Source organism: Entelurus aequoreus, linkage group LG27 (genome assembly GCF_033978785.1).
Source record: "Entelurus aequoreus isolate RoL-2023_Sb linkage group LG27, RoL_Eaeq_v1.1, whole genome shotgun sequence".
Taxonomy (NCBI): domain Eukaryota; kingdom Metazoa; phylum Chordata; class Actinopteri; order Syngnathiformes; family Syngnathidae; genus Entelurus; species Entelurus aequoreus.
This window is the reverse complement of record NC_084757.1, coordinates 6,810,497-6,830,947: the sequence shown is the minus strand read 5'-3', so window position 1 is coordinate 6,830,947 and position 20,451 is coordinate 6,810,497. Positions and strand designations below refer to the sequence as shown.

Genomic DNA, 20,451 nt, shown 5'->3' with positions numbered 1-20,451 from the left:
GTAACGTGTAGTTCGCTACAAGACCACTGGGCGGCGGTAACGTGTAGTTCGCTACAAGACCACTAGGCGGCGGTAAAGTGTAGTTCGCTACAAGACCACTAGGCGGCGGTAACGTGTAGTTCGCTACAAGACCACTAGGCGGCGGTAAGGTGTAGTTCGCTACAAGACCACCAGGCGGCGGTAAAGTGTAGTTCGCTACAAGACCACTAGGCGGCGGTAACGTGTAGTTCGCTACAAGACCACTAGGCGGCGGTAACGTGTAGTTCGCTACAAGACCACCAGGCGGCGGTAAAGTGTAGTTCGCTACAAGACCACTAGGCGGCGGTAATCAGTGGTCAAGCAGTTTGTGACAACATCCGCTTTTTCCTCCCGCACGTTATGTCCGCACTATCTTCGGCTAACACTGCTCGGAGTACATTTAAAATCACTTCACGACTGAATGGCTTCATGTTTTTTGACGTGTTTGACTGACGACTTTTTTATCTCATCCGGCAGATTAGCGACGCTGCGTTGATCCGCCGCCCGCTGGAGTTAGTCCATTGTTAGCCTAGCCTAGCCTAGCTTTAGTCATGCGCTCATGTGGTGTTGTTGTTAGCCTGCTGGACTCCTTCACTAACCACGGCTACTAGTTAGACTCATTTCACTAACCGCGGCTACTAGTTAAAATCATTTCACTAACATGCTACTAGTTAAACCATTTCCACTAACCGACACAACTAGTTAACCACCTGCACTAACCACGCCTACTAGTTAGCCCCATTCACTAACCGCGGCTACTAAGTTAGCCTCGTTCACTAATCGCGGCTACTAGTTGGGCTCGTTGACTAACCACGACTACTAGTTGGCCTCCTTGACTAACCAGGGCTACTAGCGAGCGTCGTGCCTCGAGCCTCCCGCTCTTCTGGAGTTATCTGGCGGGAGTTTGCTGACTTCTCTCTTCGTTTGGCTTTCAAGCTTTGATGCTAGCTCGCTAGCTAGCGGGTGACGTGTATTTCCTTTGTGGCGCGCGCCCATCGCAGCCCGTCGGGAGGCCCCGGGGGCGTCATCGGTTCCCGCAGCCATGGCTTCGTCCTCCGGTAACGACGACGACCTGACCATCCCGCGCGCCGCCATCAACAAGATGATCAAGGAGACGCTGCCCAACGTGCGCGTGGCCAACGACGCGCGCGAGCTGGTGGTCAACTGCTGCACGGAGTTCATCCACCTCATCTCCTCCGAGGCCAACGACATCTGCAACAAGTCGGACAAGAAGACCATCTCGCCGGAGCACGTCATTAACGGTGAGTGACACACCTTCCGAGGGGAGGAAGAGCCTCACCCCCCCACCCCCGTGTCGCCCACAGCTCTGGAGAGTCTGGGCTTTGCCTCCTACATCACGGAGGTGAAGGACGTCCTGCAGGAGTGTAAGACCGTGGCCCTCAAGAGGAGGAAGGCCAGCTCCCGTCTGGAGAACCTGGGGATCCCCGAGGAGGAGCTGCTGAGGCAGCAGCAGGAGCTCTTTGCCAAGGTAAACGCCCGATGGACGTCATCACCGCGTTACAAGGTTGTCACTTTTGTTATTTCCCGGACTTTAAGGCGCACTTACAATCCTTTCATTTTCTCAAAACTGGACAGTGCGCCTCATAACCTGGTGCACCTAATGTACGGAATCATTTTGGTTGTGCTTACCAACCTGGAAACTATTTTAATTGGTAGATGGTGTAATAATAAGTGTGCCCAGTAGATGGCAGTCACACAAGAGATACGTGTAGACTGCAATATGATGGCAGTCACACATAAGAGATACGTGTAGACTGCAATATGATGGCAGTCACACATAAGAGATACATGTAGACTGCAATATGACTCAAGTAAACAACACCAACACTTTAAATGTTCCATTGAAAATATAGAACATTACACACGGCGCTCAAAAATCTGTCAAAATGTTTTGGTATGACTTTGGTAAGCTATGAAGCCACACCACTTGATGGGTTGTACTGTGCTTCAACATAGGAGTATTATTATGCTGTGTGTATAAGGTAAGACATATTATCTGCTGTTTAGTTTCAAAATATTATGCAAAAGCAACTTTTCTTACCTTCTGGTACCTGCTGATCTGTATTTGGGATCTGCATAAGTCCTGAAAAAATGCATGAATCTGCCTTTGTAGTCCGTGTCGACACCGTAGTGGTTAATCTTCTTTGTCTCTATCTTCTTGTTATGTGACATTCATGTTGCCATTTCTAATATCAAGTAGTGTCAAGTTCTTACTTATATCTGTCAGTAAACTCACCATGAAAGCACTAAAACATACCGGTCTAGTGACTTATATTATTCACCCAAGGAACTTTACTTATTAGAGAGTTCCATTTGGACGGTTATTCACGGGACACATTTCGGGTGTTGTTGTTGCACCAGTGAGCCACGGATGAGGAGATGCTGCTCCGTTATTGTTGGAAGTAAAGTGTGAATGTCATTAAAACAGTTAGCGCCATCTTTTGTTTGGCTACAACATGGGTGCCCAGACTTTTTCTGCAGGCCAGCTAATTTTCAATTGACCAAGTCAAAGGGATCTACCTCATTTATATATATAACTTATATTGATGTACACTACCGTTCAAAAGTTTGGGGTCACCCAAACAATTTAGTGGAATAGCCTTCATTTCTAAGAACAAGAATAGACTGTCGAGTTTCAGATGAAAGTTCTCTTTTTCTGGCCATTTTGAGCGTTTAATTGAGCCCACAAATGTGATGCTCCAGAAAGTCAATCTGCTCAAAGGAAGGTCAGTTTTGTAGCTTCTGTAACGAGCTAAAGTGTTTTCAGATGTGTGAACATGATTGCACAAGGGTTTTCTAATCATCAATTAGCCTTCTGAGCCAATGAGCAAACACATTGTACCATTAGAACACTGGAGTGATAGTTGCTGGAAATGGGCCTCTATACACCTATGTAGATATTGCACCAAAAAGCAGACATTTGCAGCTAGAATAGTCATTTAGCACATTAGCAATGTATAGAGTGTATTTCTTTCAAGTTAAGACTAGTTTCAAGTTATCTTCATTGAAAAGTACAGTGCTTTTCCTTCCAAAATAAGGACATTTACATGTGACCCCAAACTTTTGAACGCTAGTGTATTTATGAAAAAGAGGTTTTTGTTAAGAAGTGAAAGGTGTTTAATGATAATACATGCATGTTTCTTTCATGAAGACAAGTTGATGACTTGCGTTGAAGGGAATAGTGATGATAACCTCCACATTTGCAAAACAAGTCCTCCTTTCTGTCCAATACCACATGAGAGTTTGTCCAGCTTCCCTGGTCAGTCTTTAGGCTTTTGACAGTTGAAATAAGAAGTGTTTCCTGGCGGTCTTGTTTCTCTTCACACTGAGCTGCCAGCAGCCGTCGTCATCTCAAAAGATCTTCATTTGCCGCGAATGTCAATTAAGTGACGAAAGTGACGTCATAGTGAATATTTATGATCAATAATTTGTAGTTCTATTTTTCAATACCTGTCTGGCGGTGGCCTGACACACCCTCTGCGACCAACCAGTACTTCACGGTCGACATAAAGGTCACCCCTGGTCTAGACGTAGCGTCATGGTGCGTTCAGTGCCACTATGGCCACACACTCTTTAAGGCTCTTGCTGACTTTGAGTGGATCGTCCATCTACGCTACAAATACATTTGTCCCACTGGTGGATTAGTTGCAGCCCAACTTGATGACAAAAAGTTGTTTGTAAAGGACATGAAACAGGATCCATGCCATCTTAAGTAGTTTAGGGTTCAGCAAAGTATTAATGGACATCATCAACTATAGCAAGATATTAAATTATGTTTTGTGTTACAGTGATGCCTCATTTTTCAGTCTTTCATTGTGGATAATGTCTCAAAGCCCTTGAGCGTGTCTTTAAAGTCATTAAGAAAAGATAGATGATATTATTGGTGCTGTTTAATGATTTCAATAACGACTTCTCATACATCAAGCAACATTGCTTGGTTTGTTATTAGGGCTCCAACTGACAATTATTTTGATAGTTAACCATTAGTCGACTTGGACACACACACATCTATACCTTTAACTTGGACACACACACATCTATACCTTTAACTTGGACACACACACACATCTATACCTTTAACTTGGACACACACACATCTATACCTTTAACTTGGACACACACACATCTATACCTTTAACTTGGACACACACACATCTATACCTTTAACTTGGACACACACACATCTATACCTTTAACTTGGACACACACACATCTATACCTTTAACTTGGACACACACACATCTATACCTTTAACTTGGACACACACATCTATACCTTTAACTTGGACACACACACATCTATACCTTTAACTTGGACACACACACATCTATACCTTTAACTTGGACACACACACATCTATACCTTTAACTTGGACACACACACATCTATACCTTTTAACTTGGACACACACACATCTATACCTTTAACTTGGACACACACACACATCTATACCTTTAACTTGGACACACACACACACATCTATACCTTTAACTTGGACACACACACACATCTATACCTTTAAGTTGGACACACACACACATCTATACCTTTAACTTGGACACACACACATCTATACCTTTAACTTGGACACACACACACATCTATACCTTTAACTTGGACACACACACACATCTATACCTTTTAACTTGGACACACACACACATCTATACCTTTTAACTTGGACACACACACACATCTATACCTTTAACTTGGACACACACATCTATACCTTTAACTTGGACACACACATCTATACCTTTAACTTGGACACACACACATCTATACCTTTAACTTGGACACACACACATCTATACCTTTAACTTGGACACACACACATCTATACCTTTAACTTGGACACACACACATCTATACCTTTAACTTGGACACACACACACATCTACACCTTTAACTTGGACACACACACATCTATACCTTTAACTTGGACACACACACATCTATACCTTTAACTTGGACACACACACATCTATACCTTTAACTTGGACACACACACATCTATACCTTTAACTTGGACACACACACATCTATACCTTTAACTTGGACACACACACATCTATACCTTTAACTTGGACACACACACATCTATACCTTTAACTTGGACACACACATCTATACCTTTAACTTGGACACACACACATCTATACCTTTAACTTGGACACACACACATCTATACCTTTAACTTGGACACACACACACATCTATACCTTTAACTTGGACACACACACACATCTATACCTTTAACTTGGACACACACACACATCTATACCTTTAACTTGGACACACACACACATCTATACCTTTAACTTGGACACACACACACATCTATACCTTTAACTTGGACACACACACACATCTATACCTTTAACTTGGACACACACACACATCTATACCTTTAACTTGGACACACACACATCTATACCTTTAACTTGGACACACACACACATCTATACCTTTTAACTTGGACACACACACACATCTATACCTTTTAACTTGGACACACACACACATCTATACCTTTTAACTTGGACACACACATCTATACCTTTAACTTGGACACACACACATCTATACCTTTAACTTGGACACACACACATCTATACCTTTAACTTGGACACACACACATCTATACCTTTAACTTGGACACACACACACATCTATACCTTTTAACTTGGACACACACACACATCTATACCTTTAACTTGGACACACACACATCTATACCTTTGGCTGTTCTAAGACAGTCATTACCAGGAGTTATCTCAGCCTCTCAGAAGCCTCCATTTTACTCATGATTTCCAATGTTGTAAAAATGTGTAGAATAAATATTAAATTTAAACATTTCCGTCAACAAAGATTTGCATCAGCCTTTGATAGTAGGCTAATGTAGCTAATATAGACACTTACATCATGTGTTGTCTTCATTATAACACTTATATAAGACTTTTAAAGTCATTTTGATAGTAGGCTAATATAACTAATATAGACACTTACATCATGTGTTGTCTTCATTAAGACACTTATATAAGACTTTTAATTTTTGGCGTCTCCAGGCAGATTTTTTCCAGTATTTTTGGTCCAATATGGCTCTTTCAACATTTTGGGTTGCCTCCCACTGGGCGATCCTATCGTTGTCAGCGTGTGACTTTTCATGTTTGTGTCTGCAGGCCCGGCAGCAGCAGGCAGAACTGGCCCAGCAGGAGTGGCTGCAGATGCAGCAGGCGGCCCAGCAGGCCCAGATGGCGGCGGCGTCTGCCAGCGCCGCCCAACAGGCGGGTTCCTCTCAGGATGAAGAAGACGAGGACGACATGTGATCCCGAGCAGACCGCGCCCCCCGCTCCCGTGTTGGGACGGCGGTGTCAGAACCGACACCAGGCAGAGTCCGCGTCACGCCGACGTGGACGGACGGTGCTGGCAAACACGGGGGCGGGGCTGGGGGAGGGGCTCCGTGATGGCCGCACGCTCAGACATAGAACTTCATTTGGATCAAGAGACTTTGAAGATAAATTCTATGTGACTTTTCTTAAGTTGTTTGGACCCAATGAGACTGGTTCTTGTCTTCTTTTCTTTGTTTTCTTTTGTGTAGGCTTTTTGTTTGTGGCAGTATTACTGATCCACTTCACCTTCCGGAACTGGACTCGTACAACCAAAGATGGAAGACAGACTGGCAGCTGGCCGTATGGGCTCCAAGTCAAGTGGGTCAGAGTGGACGAAGGTGTAAGATAGATGCGTCAAAACATGGTGACTATGGTTCTGAGCCGCTTCACTTGTCCATTCCACAACCTTCTTTCAGCAATAAACTACTTTTCTTTTGTTTTTTACACCCCTGACTGCTGACTCTTCTTAGTAAGGGTTTCAATCTGCTCCGTCCTAAAGAAGTCTGGCAAGTTCTAAGTCATCCAAGTCTTTATACAGTCTACGTCCTACAGGGGGTGCTCTTCAGTGATGGACCTGGTCCCTGTCTGCCAGCATCACATGAGGGCCACCATCAGACCTGGACCCTGTCCGCCAGCAGCACATGAGGGCCACCATCAGACCTGGTCCCTGTCCGCCAGCAGCACATGAGGGCCACCATCAGACCTGGACCCTGTCCGCCAGCAGCACATGAGGGCCACCATCAGACCTGGTCCCTGTCCGCCAGCAGCACATGAGGGCCACCATCAGACCTGGACCCTGTCCGCCAGCAGCACATGAGGGCCACCATCAGACCTGGTCCCTGTCCGCCAGCAGCACATGAGGGCCACCATCAGACCTGGACCCTGTCCGCCAGCAGCACATGAGGGCCACCATCAGACCTGGACCATGTTCTAATCTGTGGCGTCCATTGGTGAGTTTCATTCCTCCACCAGCACATGTACACACGTGGTCAGTTTGGATCAAATAACTAAACGTGTCACAAATTGGAATGAAATGCATAAATGTGTAATTACATATGTCAATTTCATGTGAAAATGATGTATATGATTATTGTAAAATGTTATTTTAGGATATCATTCATTATTTCATGATTTATTTGTTTCTTGGGCCTGTTTAGCGGCACTTTATGATTATAATTTGCATGTACTGGAACTGCCACTCAGCCAGCGAGCAGGGCTCACTTTGATGGCTCTTTGACGGATGAAATACTTTTAATTGTTAAATGGGGAAATAACTAAATGAATTCAAATAAAAACTGTTAAATATAGGAACGTTTTTTTTTTTCATTACATTGTACACAATTTAATATAAGTAATAATTTGATTTTAATTAAATACTTTTACATTCAATTAATGACATAATTAGCACTTATGTATTTAATTCTAATTTTAAGTGAAATAAATGTTTTATATTTTACATGATTTAAAATAATTTTAATTCATTTCATGATTTTACATGAATGACATTTATTTCAGTAAGGACATGTTTAACATTATTTAAATATGTATTTTATTCTGTCTCATTTGACACTCCAAGTTTGTGACTAACCTCAAATATGAACATTTCTGTTCATGTTACAGTAATATTTTGTGCTGCTAACTGTTATATTTGTCAAACGACGCTGCCAGAAGTTGGACAATTAAAGTGGAGAATAACTTTAGTTAGAAGTTGGACAATTAAAGTGTAGAATAACTTTAGTTAGAAGTTGGACAATTAAAGTGGAGAATAACTTTAGTTAGAAGTTGGACAATTAAAGTGGAGAATAACTTTAGTTAGAAGTTGGACAAATAAAGTGGAGAATAAGCTTTTCCTGCGGCAGCCTTCGTGATGGAACTGTAGTAGCAGGTGTTGTCCACACGGTGGCAGCACAACGTTTCATCACAGACGCCCAACTGGCTAGTGACATCAATAAAAACAAGTGGGAGCTGTCACAAACGTGACATTTGTGGTGTGACGTCATCAGTGGTCACTTAAGAGGAAGCAGTGCTCGTGTCAAAAGGGTATTACACGCGCTGTTGCATGTGCTCCACCATCCTGTCCGTAAAATGTGCACTTCTTGCACTTCCGCCTCTCAAACACGAATGTTTGATGATATCTGAGGGCTGGTACATCCACAGAACAAAGGCGTTCCCACGCTCACTCTGTGTGTACGTTGTGTCAACTTCTTTAATAATCCTAAACAACACAAATATTCAAATTAAAGCTAAAAGTGTCACTGTTTGCCACTAGGGGGCTCTAGAAGCGTGTGACATTATGTAAATAAAGTGAAAGATTAGCAGAGAGCACTGCTAATTTAGTGCTGTGAAAAAGTAACCAAGTACTTGTAAATATAAGTAGTTCTGAGGGCCTGAAACAAGTCCTGTTGTAAAAGTTCCACGTCATTTTTTCCATCTTCCGCATTAGCATCGTGAGCTACAAGCTAACATTAGCATCAGAATCAGAAGTACTTTAATAATCCCTGAGGGGAAATTAAGATTTTCAGCACAATCCCATTCAAAAGCAGACAAACATTACAGGGAGACAGAACAGGATCAAACATTACAGGGAGACACAACAGGATCAAACATTACAGGGAGACAGAACAAGATCAAACAATACAGGGAGACAGAACAGGATCGCTGACGGCTCTGCCGCACCTTACAAAAAAGGTGAGAAATGTGTAAACGCAGGGGGAGAAAAAAAATTCAGTCTAAGTCTGGGCCCCTGGAGAGGGGGTCCAGACTGAGGCCAAGGACGGAAAAACAACCTCATAGCCATAGCACACATAAGCATGTGTGTAAGAGGGAAACATTAAAGACATTAAAAGAGCATAGCTGATTCAACCAGCCATTTCTACATACAGCTACAAAATATAAAAAACATACACTGTGGTGGCCTCTGTGGTGTTTGTTTGTTGGAGACAGGAGCAGACCCAACAAAGCAACCAAAAGAGCCGACTCTGTCCAGTCCGCATGGATGAGCGAGGATACGTCCAAGGAGACCGAGGTGTCCGATACCTGCTCTTTCATCCAAGACACTGTGAAGCTTGTCTAGCTCTGCAGCCAAGTCTCTTCATCCACATCTCCTCCTGTCTCTTCATCCACATCTCCTCCAGTCTCTTCATCCACATCTCCTCCAGTCTCTTCATCCACATCTCCTCCAGTCTCTTCATCCACATCTCCTCCAGTCTCTTCATCCACATCTCCTCCAGTCTCTTCATCCACATCTCCTCCAGTCTCTTCATCCACATCTCCTCCTGTCTCTTCATCCACATCTCCTCCTGTCTCTTCATCCACATCTCCTCCAGTCTCTTCATCCACATCTCCTCCTGTCTCTTCATCCACATCTCCTCCTGTCTCTTCATCCACATCTCCTCCAGTCTCTTCATCCACATCTCCTCCAGTCTCTTCATCCACATCTCCTCCTGTCTCTTCATCCACATCTCCTCCTGTCTCTTCATCCACATCTCCTCCTGTCTCTTCATCCACATCTCCTCCAGTCTCTTCATCCACATCTCCTCCTGTCTCTTCATCCACATCTCCTCCTGTCTCTTCATCCACATCTCCTCCTGTCTCTTCATCCACATCTCCTCCTGTCTCTTCATCCACATCTCCTCCTGTCTCTTCATCCACATCTCCTCCTGTCTCTTCATCCACATCTCCTCCTGTCTCTTCATCCACATCTCCTCCTGTCTCTTCATCCACATCTCCTCCTGTCTCTTCATCCACATCTCCTCCTGTCTCTTCATCCACATCTCCTCCAGTCTCTTCATCCACATCTCCTCCAGTCTCTTCGTCCACATCTCCTCCAGTCTCTTCGTCCACATCTCCTCCTGTCTCTTCGTCCACATCTCCTCCAGTCTCTTCATCCACATCTCCTCCTGTCTCTTCATCCACATCTCCTCCTGTCTCTTCATCCACATCTCCTCCTGTCTCTTCGTCCACATCTCCTCCAGTCTCTTCGTCCACATCTCCTCCTGTCTCTTCGTCCACATCTCCTCCTGTCTCTTCGTCCACATCTCCTCCTGTCTCTTCATCCACATCTCCTCCAGTCTCTTCATCCACATCTCCTCCAGTCTCTTCGTCCACATCTCCTCCTGTCTCTTCGTCCACATCTCCTCCAGTCTCTTCATCCACATCTCCTCCAGTCTCTTCATCCACATCTCCTCCTGTCTCTTCATCCACATCTCCTCCAGTCTCTTCATCCACATCTCCTCCTGTCTCTTCATCCACATCTCCTCCAGTCTCTTCGTCCACATCTCCTCCTGTCTCTTCATCCACATCTCCTCCAGTCTCTTCATCCACATCTCCTCCAGTCTCTTCGTCCACATCTCCTCCAGTCTCTTCGTCCACATCTCCTCCTGTCTCTTCGTCCACATCTCCTCCTGTCTCTTCATCCACATCTCCTCCAGTCTCTTCATCCACATCTCCTCCAGTCTCTTCGTCCACATCTCCTCCAGTCTCTTCGTCCACATCTCCTCCTGTCTCTTCGTCCACATCTCCTCCTGTCTCTTCGTCCACATCTCCTCCAGTCTCTTCATCCACATCTCCTCCTGTCTCTTCATCCACATCTCCTCCAGTCTCTTCATCCACATCTCCTCCTGTCTCTTCATCCACATCTCCTCCAGTCTCTTCGTCCACATCTCCTCCTGTCTCTTCATCCACATCTCCTCCAGTCTCTTCATCCACATCTCCTCCTGTCTCTTCATCCACATCTCCTCCTGTCTCTTCATCCACATCTCCTCCAGTCTCTTCGTCCACATCTCCTCCTGTCTCTTCATCCACATCTCCTCCAGTCTCTTCGTCCACATCTCCTCCAGTCTCTTCGTCCACATCTCCTCCAGTCTCTTCGTCCACATCTCCTCCTGTCTCTTCGTCCACATCTCCTCCTGTCTCTTCGTCCACATCTCCTCCAGTCTCTTCATCCACATCTCCTCCAGTCTCTTCATCCACATCTCCTCCTGTCTCTTCATCCACATCTCCTCCTGTCTCTTCATCCACATCTCCTCCTGTCTCTTCATCCACATCTCCTCCAGTCTCTTCGTCCACATCTCCTCCTGTCTCTCCAAATGGACTCTGGTGTGGCAGAGACCCAGCAGCTGGTCTCCAAGGCCAAAAGGTTCCCGGGAGGCAGATCCAGAAGTCAGGAAAGTGCCAGCTCTTGTCACACAGTCCCAAAGGTCTTGAAGCAAAAGGCAAAAAGCCCACATGAAAAGAAGAGGTAAACATCAGGAACACAAAAGGATGACACAAGAGCACAGAGCTCCTGCCACCAGCAGCCACTATAGTGGTGCCATCTTGGGGGGGGAGAGAGAGACTAGCATGTTGTCCAGACAGGAGTTCCACTTCCGGTGGTCTTCCTGTGAACAAAGCGAGGACAGGAAGTCACATTCTGCCTGGGCAGCACAAGTAAATATTGTCCGGGCTAAAAATGGACTGATCCCTGACTGCTCTCGCTGACAGGCGGCCGCCATGGCAGGAAGACTCAAGAAACAGCTTGTTCTCAGGAGGTCATGTGACCTCATCCTCAACTCGGGCCCAGCTGTGTGACCTTAAAAGCTACGCGGCGCCGAACCCTCACTTGACCCCCGACTCCATGCAAATCCACCACCTGGAGGAAGGAACGGTCGCCGCACATTTGCATGAGTCCTGCGTCAGCTTGTCTGCACGTGTGGCCCCCAGGTGTGTGTGCACCTAGCCAAAGAATGTTGGAGGAGACACACACACACACACACACACACACACACACACAAGACCAGTTGGTCTGTGTCAAGTACTTGACTCTACAACAGGAAGTGAAAGTGAACCCTCAGTTAGCATGTTAGCATTTATTGTGGGCGTCGTCGCCGTCTCGTCAGCGCGTCTACTTCCTGGGGGGGCGTGGCCATGCCTCAGTCTGGCGAACACACAAGCATCTAACTCGAGGCCCTGGGGCCAAACTAGGCCCGCCACATGATTTTATGTGGCCCACGAAAGCCTGGAAATAATATTTATTAATGAAAGGCTTAATCTTTTCTTACTAAATATATTTATTTCCCTTTTGACATTAAAAATCATTTACTGCATGCAATTGCATATCTTTTAAAATTCAATATTATATTATCATTATTCCAAAAATATTTGTTGTTAAAATAAAGATAAATACAATACTCAAATATCTGCTTGACTTAAGATTTCAAAACAAATGATCAATCAAGTTGTAGACTGTAAAAATGACAATACATTTTACGGTTAAATTCCGCCAATTGAGAAATTTAACCACATTTTTTTCGCATGCATATATATATATATATATATATATATATACATATATATATATATATATATATATATATATATATATATATATATATATATATATATATATATATATATATATATATATATATATCACAATACACATTGTTCAAAGCGTCCCTCTGAGGGCAACATAACTGCGATGTGGCCCTCAATGAAAAGCAGTTTGACAGCCCAGCATGGCTAGCAGATAGCATCTAAGCTCCCCAGGATGAACGCCTGCGCTCAGTTATGCCCCGCCTCTTTTTCATGTGGGACCAGAGCGGGGGGGCGGGGTCTTTTGTTTAGTCACCAGGCAGTTTAGTTTAAGGTTTGTAGCGGTCAGATAACATTTGCTGGCGAGAGATAATCAAATAATCTTTTTTTGGCCCTGAGAGAGAATTTTTTATGTATTTAGTATACTTCTGAATGTGAAGTCTTAGTACACACTAAACAATGCTGGCTTATTTTGATAACCCAATTCATGAGTTGCGAGTGTTGGTTACCATTTTGTAGTTATTTCTATGAAGAGTAATCCATTTTTTGGGTTATAAGTGTATTATTTGAACTCAATTTCTGGGTTTTCAGAACTATGAACCATTTTTGAGGGTTTTTCAATGGGTAAAAGGCTTTTTTTTTCTTCTTTTTTTTTTACCAAAAAGGTACTTTTTTCTTGAAGGGAATTTTATTAAGGATTAATCTAATTAAGATTATCACACGTTTTATGTACATGAAAATATTTGAGCATGATGTATAAAACTACTATGATCATACACGGCAATTCTTGTAAAAAAAAAAATATATCTTGCTATTGAGTATATTTTAATGGAATACAAATACTTTTGATCAGTAATTGTGAAGTAGGACAAACCAGCAGCAAAATGTATCATTTTTAACCAACTATTGGGTCAAAGAGTGCTAAATTGCGCAACCCAATAGTTGGGTTTGGAATAACCCAATAGTTGGGTTTGGAATAATCCAATATTTGGGTTTGGAATAATCCAATAGTTGGGTTTGAAATAACCCAACAGTTGGGTTTGGAATAACCCAATAGTTGGGTTTGGAATAACCCAATAGTTGGGTTTGGAATAACCCAATAGTTGGGTTTGGAATAACCCAATAGTTGGGTTTGGAATAATCCAATAGTTGCGTTTGGAATAACCCAATAGTTGGGTTTGGAATAACCCAATAGTTGCGTTTGGAATAACCCAATAGTTGGGTTTGGAATAACCCAATAGTTGGGTTTGGAATAACCCAATAGTTGGGTTTGGAATAACCCAATAGTTGGGTTTGGAATAACCCAATAGTTGGGTTTGGAATAACCCAATAGTTGGGTTTGGAATAACCCAATAGTTGGGTTTGGAATAATCCAATAGTTGGGTTTGGAATAACCCAATAGTTGGGTTTGGAATAACCCAATAGTTGGGTTTGGAATAACCCAATAGTTGGGTTTGGAATAACCCAACATTGTAGTGAGCATAACTCAGCTTTTGTGTTAAATCAATTTAACCCAATAGTTGGGTTATGAATCAACCAACATTAAGTTATCATAACTCAACTTTTGGGTTAAATAATTGAACGCAAAATTTGGGTTGAAAAAAATTAACCCAAAATGTTGAGTTAAAATAACTCCAAGAAGGGGTTTGTCCTTTTCTGAACCAGCAGTTGGGTTCAAATTGGGTTACTTTTTAGTGTGCAGTCGACTTCCTGTTCGACATCGCCATCACTTTCTATGCTCACAAGCCCGTTACTATGGCAACCTCGGTGTGATTAAAAGAAACATTTGGCGCTGTCAACACTTTCCAAGTTGTTGGAGGAGGAGTCACGTGACATGATGGAGGACTCCTCCTTGGAGTCTATTTTAGGAGGGTCTATTTTAGGAGCTCCCGTCCACGCTGAATCACTTCACAGGCCAGCGTTTCCTGTGTGGAGGAAGCGGAAGGGAGTGGGCGACTGGGATTTGGGGGAAGGGGGGTGAGTGGGGGGGGATGAATGCTTCCTGTTTCTTCTTCTTCTTCTCCTCACACGCAGCCAACATCATCCCGTCTTCAGCGACATGAATCCCACTACGTAAGAAGCGTGTCACTGACGTCCGTTCAGCATTAGCAGCAGTGAACTCTGACCTTTTGTGTTTGCGCTGGTTGACCTTTAACCTCCACTCCTACAAGTTCAACAGGGAGTTTCTCATGCGCTCTCCAGACGTCCAAATGTGCACAACCAAATCGCACATTTGATTTATTCTGACTTGAAATCCATTTATAGTTTTAAAAAAAAAAAGCTTTTTGTAGGCCATAAGTCAGCAGCCAAGAGGAGCTTTTGTGACCTTTACCCTGTTTTTTATGACCATTTTATACCAAATAGTAGATTGCGAGAATTAGTTTGAGTGGGGAATCATGTTGAATGGTTCGGGGCTGGAATTACAGTGGAAGCTCAACTTCAAGGCCTACTGAAAGCCACTACTAGCGACCACGCAGTCTGATAGTTTATATATCAATGATGACATCTTAACATTGCAACACATGCCAATACGGCCGGGTTAACTTATAAAGTGACATTTAACTTATAAAGTGACATTTTAACCTTCCCAGGAAACTTCCGCTTGAAAACGTCGTGGTATGATGACGTATGCGCGTGACGTCACGAGGTCAAGGGAAGTGTTTGGACCCAATTCAAATACCTCTGTTTTCTTCCACAAAATTCCCCAGTATTCTGGACATCTGTGTTGGTGAATCTTTTGCAATTTGTTTAATGGACAATGGAGGCTGCAAATAAGAAAGTTGTAGGTGCGATCGGTGGAGCGGCGGACTACAGCAACACCAACACCAGGAGGTTGTGTTGTGTTTTGAGCAGGATAGCAGACGCACTACGGTGAGTAAGCCCGCCGCCGCATCTAAGTTAGCTTCTGTTTTTTTAGCTTCGCCAAGCTGAATATTATTAATCGTGTATTTACATGTTCATGGTTTAATAGTACTTTTGATCTTCTGTCTATCCATCCAGTCAGGGTTTTTTTTAATTTAGTTTCTATATGCATTTGAGACTGCTATGCTATCACGTTGGCTACGTAGCTAGGTTAGCTTCTATTTTTTTAGCTTCGAAAAGCTGAATATTATTAATCGGGTATTTACATGTTCAGTCACTGTGAATGTCCATTTGGCGTGCTCGACTCTCATTTTCAAGAGGATATAGTATCCCAGGTGCTTTAAAATACAAATCCATGATCTACAATAGAAAAAGGAGAGAGTGTGGAATCCAATGAGCCAGCTTGTACCTAAGTTACGGTCAGAGCGAAAAAAGATACGTCCATCACTGCCTCTCAAGTCCTTCACTGTAACGTTCCTCATCTACGAATCTTTCATCCTCGCTCAAATTAATGAGGTAATCGTCACTTTCTCGGTCCTAATCTCTCGCTCCATTGTAAACAACGGGGAATTGTGAGGAATACTAGCTCCTGTGACGTCACGCTACTTCCGCTACAGGCAAGGCTTTTTTTTTATCAGCGAGCAAAAGTTGCGAACTTTATCGTCGATTTTCTCTACTAAATCCTTTCAGCAAAAATATGGCAATATTGCGAAAGGATCAAGTATGACACATAGAATGGATCTGCTATTCCCGTTTAAATAAAAAAAAATCATTTCAGTAGGCCTTGAACTGCTCCTTGAACAGGGTTGGTAAATGGAAAGAAACAAAGTGAAAATGAATAACGGTCCCAGTCTGGACAAACGTCCGTATTTTAGTGAAGGTTTGTACACTTTGAACACAATATAGCAGAGTCAAATAAACAGTAGTTTTCACTGAGGGCCACATGGCAGTTATGTTTGGCTCCTAACAGTCAATACTATTATTACACCATGTTTTAATGCATTTAATTAGTAGATTTTTTTAAAAATGTTTTAAAAAATATGGTAAGTTGCAATAATTTCACCTCAAAATGGAGTGTATATTACTGTAAATAGAAAAACAGTACTGCTGTTTTTATGGTATAAAAAAAAGGCAGCTCAGTTGCCAGAATTTAACTGTAAAATTTACATTTGTTTTTTTACTGTAAATTTAAAAAAAAAAGCAATTTTGCAGTCAAATTTTGGCACCAGAGCTGCCAGTTTGTTTTTTGTTTTTTTTGCCGCAAATCAACAAGTGTATATTTTTGAGTATTACTGTAAAAAAAAGTACAGGTTTTTTTCATTTGGAGAAAAATGCTGTAAAAACCTCAATAAATTTCGCAATTTGACCATGAAATCTTTTGCTACTTTTACATTGCACAATTTGATGGATAACCTGCTTTGAAATCATTATTAGTATTTATTTCTATTCAAGAAATGGTTTGAATGTTTGATATATATTGTTGCAGTCGTATAGAGTAGCAGACAAACAAAACGGAGGTGATGGATCAACTTTCTCTTTATTAACGAGCCAAAACAACGACAATCTGAACAGTCCTGTAGGGGGGCAAGACATGTTTTCAAGTCAATTCTTGTTTGTAACAATTCTTAATTGATTTGGGGGAAGAAGAAAAAACATATGTATATATGTGTATGTATATATGTGTATATATATAAACTTTTTTTTTTGTATATATATTTTTTTTAATTTAAATTTCTCCTGTCCAGCCACTCAGGCAAGTCATATAGTAGATGTACCGTAATTTCCGGACTATAAGCCGCTACTTTTCCCCCTCGTTCTGGTCCCTGCGGCTTATACAAGGGTGCGGCTTATATACGGCCTGTTCTTCTCCGACACCGACGAAGAGGATTTCTGTGGTTTTAGTACGCAGGAGGAAGACGATGACACAATGATTAAAGACTGACTTTTCATATACCGGTAGGCTGGTTATTTTGATAGCGTACATGCAAGCACTTTGTATTACTTTGCAGCGTTGTATTATTTGTACTCTGCATGAATGCTGTTCGCCATGTCAAAGATGTGAAAGTTTGATTGAATGATTGAAAGATTTATTGTTAATAAATGGGACGCTTTGCGTTCCCAAACAGTCATCTCTGTCCCGACAATCCCCTCCGTGGTAGCAGGAACCCCTATATACTACGCTAATCACACTATATACTACGCTAATTACACTATATACTACGCTAATTACACTCTATACTACGCTAATTACACTATATACTACGCTAATTACACATCAAAACCCTGCGGCTTATAGTCGGGTGCGGCTTATATATGGAGCAATCTGTATTTTCCCCTAAATTTAGCTGGTGCGACTTATTGTCCGGAAATTACGGTAGATGATCTATATCTGCCGTACACATTTACTTTAGAAAAGAGAATTGTTGGATACTTCTCTTGTTGCCTTATTTGTATTTTAAATGTTTTGGAAGCATTTTATTAAACAAAACCAGTTTTCTTTTAAGTAAAGTGTATCAAATGTATCAGAGCTGTAGTTAATCATAGAACTAGCACCCAATGTTGTTAAAAAAGTATAGATTTTAAATCAATTCTGTATCGAATCGTTACCCCCAAGAATGGAATCAAGTGGAATTGTGTGGTGCCCAAAGATTCACAGCCCGATACGTGCTGCTCTGCCAACAAGCGTGCGCACACAGATGTCCCTTTGGTGCCCTCACAATTGATCAGAAATTTCAAACAGGGTTTAAAAAACCTAATCCACTCACACAGTAAAATCAGCAAAGGCAGGAGGTTGGAGTAAGACCCCTTTTCTTAGCCGAAAAATGGCCAATAACAACCGAAGCGAAGTTTGGCGCCATGCCACGCCCACATCTTATGGCGTAGGAAAACTTTGTTGGCAACTCATCATCTCCTATAAGTGTACTTTCTGTCATTTAACCGCCACTCATTCGGTTCCTTAAAGTACCACCCCTTTTTTCCACCGAAAAATGGAAGACGAAAACCAAGATGGCCGACTTCCTGTTCGTTTTCAGGTGTGGGTCCCTGGGACTTTTATGTGCGTCCTGTCATGATAGACGTCTCCTGACATTTTCCTGTCCCTACGTGAAACGGGTGGGCGTGGCTAATTTTTTTTCTCATTTTAAAGGTGGCGCTCGGGAGCCAGTTTTAAAAAGTTCATGTTCCAAATATGGAGACTTTTGGTGCACGTTAAAGACCTCGAAACGTCTTGAAGGGAAAGCATCAGGTCCAATATGGCCCTTGGACCAAGTATTAACACCGAGACATCTTTGGCACGGGCCAAAAGTTCCTAAACAGAAAAGTTTGCCAAAAGATGAGATCCTGAATGGAAGTTTATTGCTTGTCCTCCTGGTTACCATGACAACATGTTTGTTGACTGCGTGTAAAGAGCAAATGACATTTTTGTTGATTCCCTTTTCTAGAGTGAACCATTTGGAGCAGGAGAAGCTTCTGGAACCAGAACTTGTTGACTCGCGACAGGAAGTCCAGTGAGCTCCAACGGCGACTAAAACAACCTTCCTCCTCGTCATCGTCACAAAGGTCTCGGACCGCCCACCTGGAGCCAGACTGCCGAGTCAACTCCTTCCCGACCCGGTCCAGCTTGCTGCTTCCCTTCCAAAGACCCCGACCGAGGTCAACACTGCACACTTTTACAAGCGGGGCGGACTTCACCGGTCCGGTAGGTGGACCATCGGAACCCACTGGTCCCAGCGCCGGCTGTCCCCGCAGAACCTTTGGAGCTTCCCAAGCGCCGAGCTCTTCCAGGACCAGGTCTGCGGGTTCTGGTGGGCCATCAAGGACACATGAGTTCATAACACACACACACACTCTCACACACTCACCGTGACCAGAACACAGTGCGGGTCCAGCGGTTCCCCCGCGGCCTTGGCTCCTCCCACCAGCTCGGCCAGACGGCGGGTGTTGGCGACGTGCACGATGTCGATGTGGTTGTCGCAGCAGAAGGCGCGGATGAGCGTGAAGTGGATCTGCAGGGCCACGTCCTGCTGGTCGCCGTCGTCAGAAGCCAGCACGCACAGAACCACGTTGTCGGAATCTCTGCGGGCCAAAAGGGAGCGTTCAGCGGACAGGACCGGGGGGGGGGTCATCTTGGACTTACGCATGGAGAGACTTGGCGGCCTCGTAGACGCCGACAGTGATGCAACCTTGAGGTAAGGCGGCACTCAGAACCTCCTCCAAGGCTTGAGCCACAGAATCCATCCTGACCAACACAAGCATCCTATTGATCTTCATGGCTTTTATTATTAATGCCCATAACATTGCAACGCATCACTTTGGAACTGCTGGAACAAATGAGCTAATTAGCACCAGTGCACTTAGCAAGGTAAGCTACAGAAACAAATTAAACAAAATGACATCACAAACACTGAAATATTGTTTTAAAATTTGCCATAAAAGTCATAAATACAAAAGTTTTACCTTTCAGACGCGTGCTCTCCACTATTCTCCTCAAGCGTCATGGTTTTGTTGTTGCAGCAGAGTTCTGATGGTTCTGTTGGGTCCACAATGAAGTCTTCAGCCTCTTCAGAGCCTCAGAGCCGCCCTCATTTGCATAACCCCGCCCACTGGCCACATGGCCTCGCCCTCTTTGTGGCCGTCTTTGCGCGAACAGCGGCACCCCGTGGCCGAAACGACACACTGCGGTTATTTCAGTTTAAACACTTTATAAAATAAAATACTTTACGGATATAATTTCATTGTTTTAATTGACATTTGAACCCGCACAACCAACGTTGGTGTCTCCCGCGGCGGCGGCGGTGCTGACACTTGCTGACCTGAGGTCAGCCGGCTCGCGCACTACAGGCGTGACTGATGCGGGATAAATCTGACC

At 43.4% G+C, this 20,451-nt stretch overlaps 2 protein-coding genes across 5 annotated transcripts; one reads left to right on the top strand and one right to left on the bottom strand.

Annotated features, from left to right (window-relative positions):
- Nucleotides 1-304: 304 nt before the first annotated feature.
- On the top strand, nt 305-19,668 carry dr1 (down-regulator of transcription 1). Of its 3 annotated transcripts, XR_009824831.1 has the most exons (5): nt 305-1,280; nt 1,344-1,507; nt 6,222-6,795; nt 6,984-7,381; nt 19,025-19,668. XR_009824831.1 is itself a non-coding variant. In XM_062039538.1 (3 exons), the coding sequence occupies exons 1-3, from the start codon at nt 1,061-1,063 to the stop codon at nt 6,366-6,368; spliced, it is 531 nt and encodes a 176-aa protein (XP_061895522.1). In that variant the 5' UTR covers nt 305-1,060; the 3' UTR covers nt 6,369-6,877. The 3 variants fall into 3 exon arrangements, 1 of the variants encoding a protein (XP_061895522.1); XR_009824830.1 differs by lacking the exon at nt 19,025-19,668 and having other exon boundaries at nt 6,984-7,705; XM_062039538.1 differs by lacking the exons at nt 6,984-7,381; nt 19,025-19,668 and having other exon boundaries at nt 6,222-6,877.
- On the bottom strand, nt 17,189-20,113 carry LOC133644794 (growth arrest and DNA damage-inducible protein GADD45 alpha-like). Of its 2 annotated transcripts, XM_062039540.1 has the most exons (4): nt 20,040-20,113; nt 19,720-19,821; nt 19,445-19,658; nt 17,189-19,384 (listed from the first exon to the last, which is right to left on the bottom strand). In XM_062039540.1, exons 1-4 carry the CDS (start codon nt 20,078-20,080, stop codon nt 19,271-19,273), a joined length of 471 nt encoding a protein of 156 aa, XP_061895524.1. In that variant the 5' UTR covers nt 20,081-20,113; the 3' UTR covers nt 17,189-19,270. The 2 variants fall into 2 exon arrangements, with proteins under 2 accessions (XP_061895524.1, XP_061895523.1); XM_062039539.1 differs by lacking the exon at nt 20,040-20,113 and having other exon boundaries at nt 19,720-19,896.
- Nucleotides 20,114-20,451: the final 338 nt, after the last annotated feature.

Coding starts and splice junctions, on each gene's coding strand:
- dr1 (XM_062039538.1), top strand. CDS start 1,061: ATGGCTTCGTCCTCCGGTAACGACGACGACCTGACCATCCCGCGCGCC. Junction 1,281..1,343: donor GCCGGAGCACGTCATTAACG/GTGAGTGACACA, acceptor TGTCGCCCACAG/CTCTGGAGAGTCTGGGCTTT. Junction 1,508..6,221: donor AGCAGGAGCTCTTTGCCAAG/GTAAACGCCCGA, acceptor TTGTGTCTGCAG/GCCCGGCAGCAGCAGGCAGA.
- LOC133644794 (XM_062039539.1), bottom strand. CDS start 19,880: ATGTTATGGGCATTAATAATAAAAGCCATGAAGATCAATAGGATGCTT. Junction 19,659..19,719: donor GCCGCCAAGTCTCTCCATGC/GTAAGTCCAAGA, acceptor TTTGGCCCGCAG/AGATTCCGACAACGTGGTTC. Junction 19,385..19,444: donor CGCACTGTGTTCTGGTCACG/GTGAGTGTGTGA, acceptor ATGGCCCACCAG/AACCCGCAGACCTGGTCCTG.